The sequence below is a fragment of the Malus sylvestris genome, chromosome 9, assembly GCF_916048215.2.
Source record: "Malus sylvestris chromosome 9, drMalSylv7.2, whole genome shotgun sequence".
NCBI lineage: Eukaryota > Viridiplantae > Streptophyta > Magnoliopsida > Rosales > Rosaceae > Malus > Malus sylvestris.
This window is the reverse complement of record NC_062268.1, coordinates 3,383,776-3,398,011: the sequence shown is the minus strand read 5'-3', so window position 1 is coordinate 3,398,011 and position 14,236 is coordinate 3,383,776. Positions and strand designations below refer to the sequence as shown.

The window sequence follows — 14,236 nt, the reverse complement described above, 5'->3', positions numbered from 1 at the left end:
TTTAGTTAAGTTATTCAATAATTTGCAAAATAAATCCTTGTTCGATTGTTTACAATTAAAGATTTTTTTTTTCTTATTCCGGCATAGAAGAATTGCTATGAGGAATTTTTTATTCAAGTGGTATTCAAATTATTTTAATCTAAACTCTACATCGAGGAGTTGAACTTAAGTGCAGAAGAGAAACACACTACTATAACCAACCGAATTTTCGCACTTTGGACTCTTATACTCCTATATTTCTTTATTTTTTTTATCTTTCGAAATGAGCCATGAATTTCTGATGCCACAAATATAAATCCCGCCCAACGGACTGGGCTGAGACTGGTAAACCTGAAATACCCGACCCACACTCAACATTAAAGATCCGGTTCACAACATCCTCTCTCTCTCTCTCTCTCTCTCTCACTCAGCCTGACACATCGATCAACACACCCAACTGGAAGAGGGGAGAAAAACCAGAGAAGAAAGAGAAAGAGCTTCGGTAGCTTGTGGTGGACGCCAAAGCCACACACCTCCTCCTTCCTGAAAACCCTAAGCTCCCCAGAGCTTGATGGATCCGTCCGGGTCCACTCGATTCGACATCTTTGAGATTTATCGCCGATTCTGCGGTAATTATTTTACTCCGGCTTTTTTTTTTTTTTTTTTTTTTGAATTTCTCCTATTGTCGTTTCGCTAATTATATTCTCCCAATTCGTATAAAGCTTTAATTCTTTCTCTCATGGTTGTTCATTGGCTGTGAAATTTGAATTTATGGTATTTTTGGGGTAGAAAGCCGATGATTTGTTGAACCTTTAACTTCTTTCTAATGGGGTTTTGAAAGTTTTCAATTTGGTGCGAGAAAATTTGAAAATAAATACTTTGCTTTTGTGGGATTTTCCTTACTAAAGTTGGGTTGTAAATTATTTTCTGTTTGGTTGCCGAGAAAGTGTGGAGAAGACATGCAGTGAGCTGATTTAATACGTGAAATTTACATGTTTGAGGTTCCATTGTGTGAAAATACTGCAGCTTTGTGGTAGTTATGGTGCAAAGGCTGTATCTTTCTTGCTAACTAACTGCATTTGTTTGTGAACCACTAAAAGAGTTTTCAATTATCGTTAACTATCTTAGGAAATAAAGCAAATGCATTTCTGGTCTCAGGTAGCTTCCGTTTCATGGGTATTTTCTGAATTTGCAGTTTTCGATTTTATGAGCTACGGAGTTATTTTAGTCTCCAGTTCTGTGTAAAGTATAACCAGTCATTATGTAAATTTCAATTTTTATTATTGATGAGTCTAGAGTACGAATTCTGACTGTTAAATTGCAGATATCAGGACGGGAAATGGATACGGTCACGGTGAAGGATACAGAGAAAATGATGATTCACAGATGGCTAAATATTCAAGGGAGGCATTAACTCAGCTCTTATATCTGGTGGAATCAAAACTGCACGCTAGGTATATATCTTTATATGGAAGCTAGAGTTATGGGACAAAACATAATTTGGAGTGCCCTTAGGATGAGGTCATCCTGCATCATGCTATAATTTTAGCCTTTAAGCATTTTGTTTCCCCTTTTCTATATCAGTTTATTGAGTAGTAGACTGTCCGCTTTGACAGGATATCAATTTTTGATGAAGTTTTCAAGCTAATGTTGCGGTTGGATTCGATGGTAAGATTTATTTGTCGAAGTTTTTAAAGTAGATTCTTGTTAACTAATGTGTGATGTTTGGTTCCACTATGACTCAATGAGTTCCTAACAAAAGAAATAACCTCCCTATGCAGGTAGACTTTTCTGAATTCTCACGTTTCTATGATTTTGTTTTCTTCATGTGCCGTGAAAACGGTCAGAAGAATATCAGTAAGCTCTCTTATTTTATTCAATCCACAATAGTTCTTAACCTTTTTTGTTCATTCCTGCAATGTAACACCCTCCTTTGTCTTTCTTGTTTTCTTGATTCATTTGCAGCTGTAAATAAGGCGGTTAATGCATGGAGAGTAGTCCTAGCTGGGAGGTTTCGGTTGCTGAATCAATGGTGTGATTTTGTTGAGGTAAGATTACCCCAACTCAGTGCTTGCTAGTATGTTTTGTTGAAACAGTTATTGTGTAGAACTATGTTTGGTTTGCTAATGGTGACCATGATTAGAAGTCTAGAACCAAGAATTCATTTTTATATGTCATGTAGTTGGTTGTCATATAAAGTTATGTATAGACAGAAGCCAAAGTGTCAACACTGTAGTGGCTAGAACCAAGAATTCTGCACGTAAGTGCAAAATTATATGAAATATGAGAATGTATTTTTTTTAGTTCATGTGCATAAAGTTTTTCTCTATTTCAAGGCAACTAATCTTTGGAATTCCTCTTAGAAAAATCAGCGGCATAACATCTCTGAAGATACCTGGCGGCAAGTTTTAGCTTTTAGCCGCTGTGTGCATGAAAATCTGGAAGGGTATGATCCTGAAGGTATATATCATTAGTTTTGTGTTGATGCTTACTCCCTTCTATCTAAGCCCATAACGATAAGTTCAAATTTCCCTTAGAGTCCATCAGATATGAGACTCCTATCTGAATGATCATTGCTTTAATCATTTTTGCAGGAGCTTGGCCTGTTTTAATAGATGACTTTGTTGAACATATGTACAGGTTTGATCTCTATACCCTCGTAATGATAGCTCATGAAATGTGAGGCTGTAAATACTCATAATGATAGGTCTACGTAAATGTATAATTGAACAGACTTTTGTCGTGCAGGGTTTCCGGATCTAACAATAACTCTAGCTTCAACTGTAACTGTGGTGATGCAGAATCGTGGTCATGTACATATGATGACCCTCTTCCTGGTATGTAACTATACTTCCAAGCGCAGTCCCAGTATTCACTACCTTAACTAATGCCAGGCTTGTATTGGCGTAACGTATCCCCCAGCTTCCGTCCTAATAATATTGTGGTGCAGGCTTGAAGATTTTACCTGGTTTGAAAAGGAAGTTACCTGGGGAGGACCTTCACATGGAAGAAGTGGTGCCCTCGCCCGCCCTCTTCCCATACTGTACAGACTGGAATCCTGCATTAAGCACTAAGAAAAGTCGGCCAATGTCTTACATACCAGCAAACTGGGAGGAGAGTACACCAGGAAATACTGTGGATGATTCCATGGAAACCATAAGACATAGCAGTCCAGTGAATTCTTCCAAATCTCCATGCGCGGTTGAAGGGTGTCTGTTGAAGGGTTTTGCAGGACTGCTTTCTGCGCGTTCCTGTCTGCAATTTGATCGGGACAGGGGAGTTTCATTTTCAAAGAGTCACAAATATCGAAAGCGTCTTTTACGAGGAGATGCAGTTTAATGTAGTTGGATGTTTCCGAATGCAATTAGAGTTGTTTACTTGGGATGTAGTCTTCTTATTGATTTGTTGGTTGAACGTTAATAATAGTCTTCTATTCGGATTTGACATAATTAATAAATTTAAGGGAGTTTTAAGGAAAAGCCTGTGGTACTGTTTATTTTTACGAAAAATCACATTTTTACACTAAAAAGTCAAACCTAATACTGACAAAATTAATAAATTTAGGGGAGTTTTAAAGAAAAGCCCGTGGTACTGTTTATTTTAATAAAAAATCATATTTTTACACTAAAAAGTCAAACCTGATACTATTCAGGTTACTTTTTATTTTGTCTTTATTGTTAAAACTCAAAGTTTTCAAGCTCTTTTCATTAGTTCTTCACAAATTTAATTTGTATTCCTAATGTATTGAGTTATGCTATATTAGTTTTAATCATCATCAATGGTTGATCAGATAAATGGCCGAGGCTACGCAAGGCAAAACTTTTGTAGATTTAGGCGTAGCCAAGTTTGCCAAAGACAAAGTGTTTCCGTCGGCAACCCAAAGTTTGAAACCCTTTCACGCAGTTTAGATTAGATTAGAAGAAGCTTTTCAATAGCAAAAATAAGCAGTACTGATTAAAAACAAGAGAAACAGCTATCATTCTTTTCACTTTCGCGTGCCGGACTGAGTACGAGCAACTGTGTGATTTATTAGAAGAAAAAAAAGAGAGATGGGAGGAGTCTGAACAATATTTACACAGTAACAACTACCGTAGTTACTTCCCTAACAGAACCGCGGTGGATCGATGAAGTACTTAGAAAGAACTTGTGGCCGTCAAGCAGCAATAGCTCACCATTGGTACTTTGCAGCAACAAGAACCTCCTCATAGTTCTGAGCAGCATGATCCCAGCTCAGGTCTTGCATCATCCCTCGTCTCTGGATTCCTTCCCAGCTCTGCTTGTAGTCTCGATACGTATAGAAGCAGTTCCCTAATGCATGGATTAGCTTACCGACCTCAGCGCTGTCAAATGTCCACCCAAGTCCTGACTCCTCGTACGGATTGAAAGGATGCACGGTATCTCTTAGTCCACCAACAGCATGAACAACTGGAATTGTCCCATAGTTCATAGCGTATAGTTGGTTCAATCCACACGGCTCAAATCTTGATGGCATGAGCAAAATGTCTGCACCGGCAGTTATCCTGTGAGCCGTTTGTACAGAAAACCCAACCCATCCCCTGACCTTGTCTCGGTGTTGATGTTCAAATGCCCTTAGCATCTCTTCCAGGTCAGGTCTGCCAGAGCCTAACATGATTAGTTGCACATCCTGACCCATCATCCAAGGAATTGCCTCTGCTATGAGATCAACACCCTTCTGGTGATCCAGCCTCCCAATGAAACCAATTACGGGGACATCCTCACGGACTGGTAAACCCAGTTCCTTCTGTAAGGCTGCCTTACACTGAGCCTTGCCAGTCTTAAGTGTTTCCAGGGAGTAGTTCGTGTAACCATCTGATTTCAAGAAAACATCATACTGTGGATTCCAGTCTTCTGTGTCAATTCCATTAACAATGCCTCTGAATTTCCAGTCATTCTCATTTATGATCCCGTGCAATCCCCAACCACCGTCAACCGTTTTAAGCTCCCACGCATATCCATGACTCACAGTAACCACACGGTCTGCTGTCTTTAGACCAGCTGCAAAGATATTGAAGTGCTCGCCTCCAATAGGGTCATACATTTTGAAAAGGTCCAGGTAGTGTCCCGGAAGATCAACGAAGGAGAAATCAGCTACTGGCCCCCGACCCTGGATAAACTTAACACTTATAATCCATGCAAACAATTCTTTATACTACGATGACATGCAAAACCTTTGAAACAACTTATGGTGTTCTGGACTTACTTGATAGCCAGAATATTGCAGTTAACAATTGAATGACAAAGTTTCAGCTTATTTTCTAACCTACAATGCAAATTAAGCTCGAGTTTCCACCAGACAATACAATGACTTGAAAATAAGTTTCAGTTAAATGAACTTTATCAAAGGAACAAACCTGGTGAGCTATGTTATGGATTACAAGGATGGATCTTGTATATATCATTAAACCATTGTCCCGATAATATGCCTTCAAATACACCGGCAACAATGCAGTATGCCAATCATTTGCAATGAAAGCCAAGTTTCCATCACCATAGCAAACACCGCCACAGGGGACAAGCCAAGGGACCTGCAACCAGTTTTTATTTTTATTTTTTTTTAATCACGTCTTAGCAGTTAAAATGGAAAAGAGCATTTGCTAATTTGACTCTATGCAAAGAGGTGAGGTGGTGTACCTCAACTGCTGCCTTGCAAAATAACACCAGGCGTTTTAAAATATCCTGCACCATAAAACCAAAGAAAAGTAACTCAATTTGCATTAAAATGGCATGCAAAACAACAGTGATCCATATTGCAAAAGGAGTTTATAATTTTAAATCGATGATACCCAAAATCAACAATGTAATCAGCAAGTATCACACAAGGAGCACCATCAAGGTTGAGATGCCGCTTAGGCTCAATTTATTTATTTGGTTATCTGTGAAGCCACTGCTGCCTATCTTGTAAATTTTCATGCACAAAGTTATCTAGTTTTAGTTGCTTTCTCATTTCTAATCACAAATAGATTAAGATTTGAGTGTGTATGAGCAAGTCCTAATCAATTCTAACCATAGGGACTCGACGTGAAAACGGAGTGCCGGCTGTCAACTACCTGACGCCCTCCCCCTCCTCCTCTAACCGATTCTTGAAAAATATATTTTAAGAAATAAATACTGAGCTGCACCAGGCTAGACGAGGCCTAATTTAAAATCCGAAACCCAACCTAAACTTTGTTTTCGCTTAAGAAACTAAGCCCATCCAAGTCCCATCAAGACAAACTTTACATATCTGTATCCTGATACAATAATTAACAAATAGCAAACAAATCTTTGTTAACAAGGGGTACAAATGACATAGCTGATAGATTTTTTCAGGAGAAAAAGGTGTCATTAAGTCAGAGCCATTCTTTTAATTGGTAGTGGTTCTTCAATGCTAGTCTCTAATGATAAATCTGCTGCATAGCATAGCAAAAGTAATCTAATAAATCTAAATAAGACGAACATTGTTTATCCCTCTTGAGAAGCAATTGAAGCTAAAATGAGAACAAATATCTTACCTCACGCTTTCCTCCATATATATTGTGCTCCATGTGACGGAACACAGCAGATTCAATGAAGACAAAATCTACACCATCAATATAGGCATGGAAATATGCTACTTCCATATACTGCAAAGTAAGTTATTTTTAGATGACGAGCAGTTAAAATGTATCTAATTCAGAACTTAGAATATTAGTAACAATCAAATGCTGCAGATGCTGCACACCTGGCCATCAACTTTATATGCTTTCCGAACTCCTGAATCTTGGGGTTCCGCATAATCACCGTAGCGAGGTGCCACAACCTATGAGAGAGAGAGAGAGAGAGAGAGTATGGGTTTAGCAGCCATAGAATTGTAAATCAAATGGGAGGTCTATAAAACATGCATGCTGGAAATGTCAGTTTGACTTGATCCCCATGCCTAACATTTCATTATATTCCCAGCTCATTGTCCATGAAATTACTGAAAAACAAAACTTGGGAAAGAAGTTTCAAATTATAAAAGAGAAAAGCATTACCATGACCCTGTGTCCACGCCGAGCCAAAGCCTTTGGTAAAGCCCCAGCAACATCTCCAAGCCCACCTAAAAGAATTCTTCATTTTCAGTCTTTATAAAGGACATTGACATCTCGCATTCTGGGCTTACGAAACATTACCTGTTTTCGACCATGGAGCACATTCTGCAGCTACCAATATGACATTCATGACATTAGGCCCAGCCAAAGGAGGGGGCTTTACGTCCTCACTCGTAAAACCAGTTGCCCCATCACTGACCTCCTCTTCACTTGTTTCTTTCAAATCAATAAGCTCGTCATCTTTTAGCATAGACGACTCAGGGTTAGTAAGAAAAGTTGGCAAACCATCAGACCACTCTGTCTTGGAACTATCCTTACCCACATGGTTACTGGACTCTAGTTCACTGGGAGACTTATCAAACGGTAAAGCATCTCCATGATCCTTTTCTATTTCATCAAGCCCTCCACTAAGAGCAGAAGGCACGGTTTCAAAATCCTTTTCTTCAGTTGAATGCTCATAGCTGCTCAAAACAATGCTGCCAATTTGGTCAACACTTTTATCAACACTACTTGAAGAACTTTCCGCATTCGAAAACGATTCATTCCCTTGTTCAAAAGAAGCTTCCCCTTCTTCTTGGCTTATATCACTATTTTGTATAGAAGATACCAATTTCCTTCTTTCAGAAATCTGCAAAACCCAAATTTGCTAATTCTAATTTCAACTCTCCTTAATTCCTAAAAACACAAAAGATGCAATCTTTTGGCCTAAAATTAATTACTTTCATAACAAAAGAGAGTATTTCTGAAATTACCTGTTGTAGTAGTTCTCTTTGCACAGCAAGAACCTTCTTGCTCTTTTCAATGGTGGCCTGAAGCGCGTCCTCCGGCTCGCCCGCGTCCTCACCTTCCGCCGAGCTCTTTCGGATCGCTCTCAGCGGCTTAATCCTCCAAAGTTTCCCTCTTGTGCACCAACTATTCCGTCCTCTGCACATTCGCGCAGCTCCTGCAGACCCATTTGCAGAAGCATTGATCCCACTAACTTCAATGGAGCTTCTTGGCCGATTCGTGAAGAATGGGAATCTGAGCCGGGGATTAGTACTGCTGTGAACGAGCACAGAGCTATCAGTCTTGGTCCCCATGATAAAATGCAGAGACCCAATGGAAGCCATGAGACAATGTGTTCGATGAAATGCCTCAGCGAACTAGCAGGAGCTCAGAGACCGGATACAGCACACTGAGATGATTCGGATGAAAATAAAGCAATCCCAGTTGAGGAAATTTAATCAGAAACAAACCCAATTGAGGAAATGGTGGATAAACGACGCCGGAGTGAACAATGAGGAGGAATTGGAGGCGAAACTGAAACGGGAGAAAGAGAAACCATGGACACAGAGAGAAGAAGCAAGAGCACAATCGTTGAGATGGGTCCCACAGAAGAAGGGGAAATAAGGCTCAAATTTGCTGATGAAAATTTGGGGAAGAAAGGAGCATCGCCAAGAGTTTTGGATGATAGTGCGACCACAAACACAGACTCCGTACTGAACTGTGATTCTTCTGCCAGAGACTCGGGTTCTGTGTGGGCCTGGGCTTCCTCGAGTTATGGTGACGATGTGAAGAAAATTTGTACATACTTCTGGTACTAGAAATACCATCTATTTGAACTATAATTTCGTTTGGAATTGCTTATTTAAAAGCACTTTTGCTCAAAAGAGCTTTCAACACTTTCAATGAAAGCGTTTCTATTAAACGCACATTGGTTTTTTAATAAAAATGCAAGTGCTATATGAAAAAAATATTTGAAGTGTTTCCTGAAAGAAATACACTACAGGTGCTTCTTTCAGAAAATACTTTAAGTGTTTTTGAACCGAGAAAATTTCTGCCATACAAGGTCAAAAGCGCTTTTAGCAATCTGAAAGCTCTTTAATTATTTCAAAAGAATCTCCAAACAAACCCTATATTTTGCAGACCGCATAATGTGATAGTTTATGGTTGGACTCCATGTTTGTTGTTTTATATTTTCTTTGATATATTGATTTTTTTCTTTGTCAAATGATATACTGAATTTAATAGCACAACAGAAAATTGTATGAAAAAAAATGTGAAAATCACTTCTCTTATTCAACAAAGTGATATTCTATTTAAAATTATACTTGTTTAACTGAAAGCGCTTTGGAACTGATTTTTAGTAAAAATACAAGTTAATTTTGGAAAAGCATTTGAAGTGCTTCTTATAAAAAACACATAACTGGTGCTTCTTGAAAAAAAAAACATTTTAAGTGATTTTGAAACCCAAAAATATTCCTCAAAAAGTACTTTCAATCATCAAAAAACACTTCACAAACGAATTTCACGTTTGGCTTTCATTTTGTTTGAATGAGGATCCTCTCTAGATCCTCTTTGTGATGATTTTAAGGATCCTCAAATCATACTTGTTCATCGTACATCGTGCGATCATAAATTATTTTAAATATTTTTATTTGAAATTAATATGAATAGTATCTGACGAAAACGAATCACACGATGTATAATAAACAGACATAATTTAAAGATTCATAAGCTCCACATAAAGAGAATCCGAAGATGCTTCTCATTCATTTTGTTTTATCTCTAATCTGCTGCCACATTTTTCGCTTTGACTATGACACCATGAAAAGTTGTTTTATTTCTAGTCTGCTGCCACCGACTTTGACACCATGAAAAGTTGTAGTGTCATTTTGGTTTTGGGAGATACGAGGAATCAAGGTCATCTAACAGATTTCGCAGTTTTGGGTGGACCAATGAGAAATTTGGATCATTTTTCTCATTTTATTAACTTATCACATACAAATTAAGAATTTAGATCTCTTTCGCTCTGTTAAATGATTGGGTTGTTCGAACTGTGAAATATCGAAAGAATCTGAATTTAGACATGATGTAGAGCTTTTCGAGAATTAAAAGGTTGATGATTGAAATTTGTCGAATAATTTAACATGTTAGGATAAAAAATTTATCAAAGGAGTTTGTTAGTTTTTTTAATTATGAAATTATAAGAACTTTTCTATCTATTTCTTTAAATTTAAAAGGCAACTTTCTTCTACTTTTTCCAATCTTGAACAATCAAGTTGTTTTGTAATCAATTTCTTTATACCTTTTTGCTTTTTAAACTTGAAAATGCTTTAGTTAATCTCTTTGTTTAGAAAGTTGAAATGAATTGGTACAACTGGTAGAATTTCTAAGCATGCCATAAAGTAATGTATTGGCCTCTGAAGGCTATGAGATGAGGAAAAATGTTATTCTTATCATATATTTGCATTATTTTTCTAATAAAGATAGAATCCACATACGTTAGCGGACCTTATCTCTATTAGAAAAATGATACAAATGATGGTACAAATAGATGGTAAATGTAATACTAAAACAAAAATTTACGCGAGTTCATGCACACACGGAACATAAACTATTAAATCGAATCATTATTGGATAAATCCGGTTTTGTTTTGTTGATATGCCCATTTTATTCAAATCGAAATCAAACCGATCGTAATCTACTGTTAAATAATTGGGTTACTACCGAACCAAACTAAACTGTGACCAACCTTACATATAATGGACGGGGGTTGACCTTTCTTTTCCTAGGGTCCTAGCTACTACCAATTGCCATATCCCGTTTACGCACTTTGCATAATGTTGCAAGTTGCAACAAATGCAAACCAAAGAAGTAAAATTTCATACTTAAAAGACAACAAAATCCAAACTTTCATTTCAAAATTAGGCTTATATTTTACACTTTTACTTTTCGTCAGATCTCACTTCAGCCTTTACACTCTATATTAACTTACTCTACCGCTTGCACTTTTTTTTTAATTATTGTGTCACACTTTGCCCCCTACACTCTATATTGTTTCACTTTAACACTTGCACTCTTCCTTAGTGTCTCACCTTACCATATTCGCTCAATTAAGTTAAAAAGATCTGTTAATTGTGCTAATGTGGCAAGGACAATTTTGTTTTTTCAACCATGTTAGTAAGACTCATGAATGCAGGAATATGGGTTAACCTCAAATCAGGGTTTGATTTTTTCAAATTAAGAAAAATAAAGAAGAGGAAAGTGATAAAGGTCGAGATTCTCATGACAAAACCCAAAAAATCTATACAAAATGATTTGAAAACTTTAAATTGATTCACGAAGTATTGAAATTCAACACTCTTTTTTATATTTCAACCTTCTATTCTTATATTTTTGTCTTAATCTAGAGAAATCAAGACCTAGTTTGATTTTAACTCACCTCCTATTACCCAAGGGTTCCGCTAGCATGTCATGTCACATGCCACACAACAAAATTAGTTGAAAAGACTAAATTGTTCATGTCACATCAATACAATTAACAATTTTTTTTAACTTAATTGACGGAATAGAGTAAAGTGAGACATTAAGAAAAACTGCAGATGTTAAAAGTTACACAATAGAAAGTGTAGAAGATATGTGGGATACAAAGAAAAAGTGCAGGTGGTAAAATGAGACAATACAAAGTGTAGATGATAAAGTGAGATTTGATGAATACTATATGTATCATAGCTAAAAATAAGCCTTAAAATTAATACATATGTTTTATCCCGATGATTATATGATTGAAGTTACACCATTTATTGACTAATTAATCAAAAAGTTATAGGCAGCCTTCACTCTTCATAGTCTTGAGAGCAGTAGGATTATGCATAATACTGCAAAGCAGAGGTCGGCGTTGGGGCAGTGCCTGTATGATCGCAACACTCAAAGCAATAGGGCTTGGGTTCATACACACGCGGGCAGCATACACATCTCCCTTCACATTCTACAACATGTTATTCAACAAACAAAATTAAGTCGATTAACTGTGTATAGTACATAACTAATTAATAATTAAATTACTATTGGGGATTAATTAAACTTGTTAATTACATACTGGCAACGGCGGCCTTGGCGAAGGAAGACAGCCTGGTGTCGTTGAGATAGACATATGGATATGGGAGGCTAGAGAGCCGAGTAGTTGCTTGAGCTTTCATTGTCGTATTACTACAGTTATAAACAGTACGATCGCCATGCAAAATACAATTTTATTGACGCTGGCCATTTTCCAAAAATATTAACAAATAATTAACAAGAATATAATTGATGGGTGGGTTCTGTATCTAAAACTAATCCACCTTAATTTGGATGAGAAACTACATATGTTCGATTGTCCAAATATATACACAAATTTTTAGAAGGTATATTAATGATTATTTTGAATGAATCTGGCAATTAGGCAAGATAATGGTTACAGCATATGTTATATATATACTGATTAGGCAAATTCTTGATTACACATGTTATATATGATTATTATTATGATTATCCTTTGCAAATGGAAAAGAAGATTCAAGCAATATTAGGAGAGAAGAAATCAACTCATGCTCATGACTTAGGTCATTAGATAAATATATGATTAGTGATCGATTGAAACGGTCATATGGTTTCAGATTTGAGTATTTTTTGTAGACATGATCTTTGAAAGAAACCTAAAAAATAGATGGTTCGAAATATTAAAATACATTATAATATAGGCTCCACAAAAACTTGAATAAAAATTGTGTAAAAAAAAGTAGTATCACATATCTATCTAGATATATATACATACACACATATATATCATAAAATTTGCAACTTGATATACTAGTACTCAGACAGACTCATTGTCAAAGTGAAGCATGATACAACATATCAATATTAACATATAAAAACACATACAATAAAACATATTAATACAACTTACAGAAACACAAACATCATTAATTAATAAAACAAATAAATTGTATCTTGAATTACGCGTCTGCATGCTTCATTCACGCAGCCATGCAGCCAATCCCGTAGCGAGTACTCGGAAACACAAGAAACAAGCCACTGCACACGATCCCCACCATCAACGGGAAACTCTCCATAACTTCATCCATATCCTTCTCGTGCCCCGGAAACAAACAGTCCGTCACGCGCCGGTCCGAAAACGCGATCGCCACAAACACCATGACAGACATAATGGCGTGAACGAAGTCTGACAGCCCCAATTTGTACCTCTCCTCCTTCGGCACCTCCACCCCCAGGCCCGGTTTAAATACCGCTAGTCCTTTCGGCGTCACGAATCCGTAGTACAACTTCCCGTCAGGACCACGGAAACTGTCCGTGAAGTGGAAGAAGAAGCATGAGAGGGTGCACATGCCAAGGAGCACGAGTGTCATCATAGTGGTGACGCCCGTGCACTCTCCCGTTCTGTAGATAGCGGGGAGCACCATTTCAAAGGTTAAGAGAGTGCCTGTGGGGAGAAAGTTGGCCAGCATTGAGGTCTTGGATAGGGTTTTCTGGACCCCTTTCGCAACGGCACGGCGTTTGCGGCCGTGTAAGTGGTCCGGGTTCAGTCGGAGCAAAGGCAGAGGGTGAGATGAAGAAGAAGTTGGCGGCGGCTTTGGTGGTGACTTGGCGGACTCGTCGTCGTGCGGGTCCCCGTAGACTGCATTGTTATAGATTTTGATTCCAACTCCATCGCTTTTTTGGTCCATTTTTGTAGTTGTTCTTCTCTTTGGGCAAATTCGATCAATTGGTATTCTGGATATGGATTTTAATTTTCAAACGGTTTTTCAATTACATTTATATAGAGGCTTTGTCACTAGTTTAAATTCAAATTTAGGTAGTTATCAACGGTTATTGGTGAAATGATAACTGGTTTATATAACTGTTCAAAATCTTTTTTTTTTCTTTCTGAAAAATAATTCAAACAATTTACAAAACATTTTTTTTCTCTAGTTACTTATTAGATATATTCTCTTTGGAAGCAAAGCATGCAACACACAAGGGTTATTATAGTCGAGGTATCTGAATTTGATTCCCCATCTCTATAATTGTTTATAGTGAAAAAAAATTGACATGTTAATCATGTATGAACGATTAGATTATTTTAGTATAATCAATGTTTGAAATATCTATATCGGTGAAAATATTGATATGTAAATTTGTAGAAATATCAATATTAATATATATTGTTTTCGATACAAAATGATGGAAATTTTCTAAAAAGGGTGATTTGCAAATCCAAATCATTCTCGGATAGCACCTGCTCCAGTAGAAATTTCTCTAATTTAAAATGAAACTTACAAGAAATATCGCAGTTTGTCGATATTTTAACTGATCATTGGAAAATATTGTTGAAGTCTAGCAATTTTAGCCAAAATTTAAGAGTTTATTCGATATGAGTGAAGTT

At 37.0% G+C, this 14,236-nt stretch overlaps 3 protein-coding genes across 3 annotated transcripts; 1 reads left to right on the top strand and 2 right to left on the bottom strand.

Annotated features, from left to right (window-relative positions):
* The first annotated feature begins 364 nt into the window (after positions 1 to 364).
* On the top strand, positions 365 to 3,458 carry LOC126583719 (defective in cullin neddylation protein AAR3-like). Its single transcript, XM_050248225.1, has 9 exons — positions 365 to 608; positions 1,304 to 1,433; positions 1,596 to 1,647; positions 1,761 to 1,836; positions 1,945 to 2,027; positions 2,343 to 2,439; positions 2,574 to 2,619; positions 2,728 to 2,816; positions 2,930 to 3,458. The coding sequence occupies exons 1-9, from the start codon at positions 551 to 553 to the stop codon at positions 3,316 to 3,318; spliced, it is 1,020 nt and encodes a 339-aa protein (XP_050104182.1). The 5' UTR covers positions 365 to 550; the 3' UTR covers positions 3,319 to 3,458.
* Positions 3,459 to 3,933: 475 nt separating this feature from the next.
* On the bottom strand, positions 3,934 to 8,603 carry LOC126583718 (granule-bound starch synthase 2, chloroplastic/amyloplastic-like). Its single transcript, XM_050248224.1, has 8 exons — positions 7,802 to 8,603; positions 7,131 to 7,677; positions 6,993 to 7,057; positions 6,701 to 6,778; positions 6,492 to 6,602; positions 5,632 to 5,676; positions 5,352 to 5,525; positions 3,934 to 5,104 (listed from the first exon to the last, which is right to left on the bottom strand). The coding sequence occupies exons 1-8, from the start codon at positions 8,156 to 8,158 to the stop codon at positions 4,148 to 4,150; spliced, it is 2,334 nt and encodes a 777-aa protein (XP_050104181.1). The 5' UTR covers positions 8,159 to 8,603; the 3' UTR covers positions 3,934 to 4,147.
* A 4,013-nt stretch (positions 8,604 to 12,616) lies between these two features.
* Positions 12,617 to 13,582, bottom strand: LOC126583717 (protein DMP8-like). The gene has a single exon (XM_050248223.1). It carries the CDS (start codon positions 13,536 to 13,538, stop codon positions 12,831 to 12,833), a length of 708 nt encoding a protein of 235 aa, XP_050104180.1. The 5' UTR covers positions 13,539 to 13,582; the 3' UTR covers positions 12,617 to 12,830.
* Positions 13,583 to 14,236: the final 654 nt, after the last annotated feature.

Coding starts and splice junctions, on each gene's coding strand:
- LOC126583719 (XM_050248225.1), top strand. CDS start 551: ATGGATCCGTCCGGGTCCACTCGATTCGACATCTTTGAGATTTATCGC. Junction 1,837..1,944: donor AAACGGTCAGAAGAATATCA/GTAAGCTCTCTT, acceptor ATTCATTTGCAG/CTGTAAATAAGGCGGTTAAT. Junction 2,440..2,573: donor GGAAGGGTATGATCCTGAAG/GTATATATCATT, acceptor TCATTTTTGCAG/GAGCTTGGCCTGTTTTAATA.
- LOC126583717 (XM_050248223.1), bottom strand. CDS start 13,538: ATGGACCAAAAAAGCGATGGAGTTGGAATCAAAATCTATAACAATGCA.
- LOC126583718 (XM_050248224.1), bottom strand. CDS start 8,158: ATGGCTTCCATTGGGTCTCTGCATTTTATCATGGGGACCAAGACTGAT. Junction 7,058..7,130: donor TGCTCCATGGTCGAAAACAG/GTAATGTTTCGT, acceptor GAATTCTTTTAG/GTGGGCTTGGAGATGTTGCT. Junction 6,603..6,700: donor CATATAAAGTTGATGGCCAG/GTGTGCAGCATC, acceptor CTTACTTTGCAG/TATATGGAAGTAGCATATTT.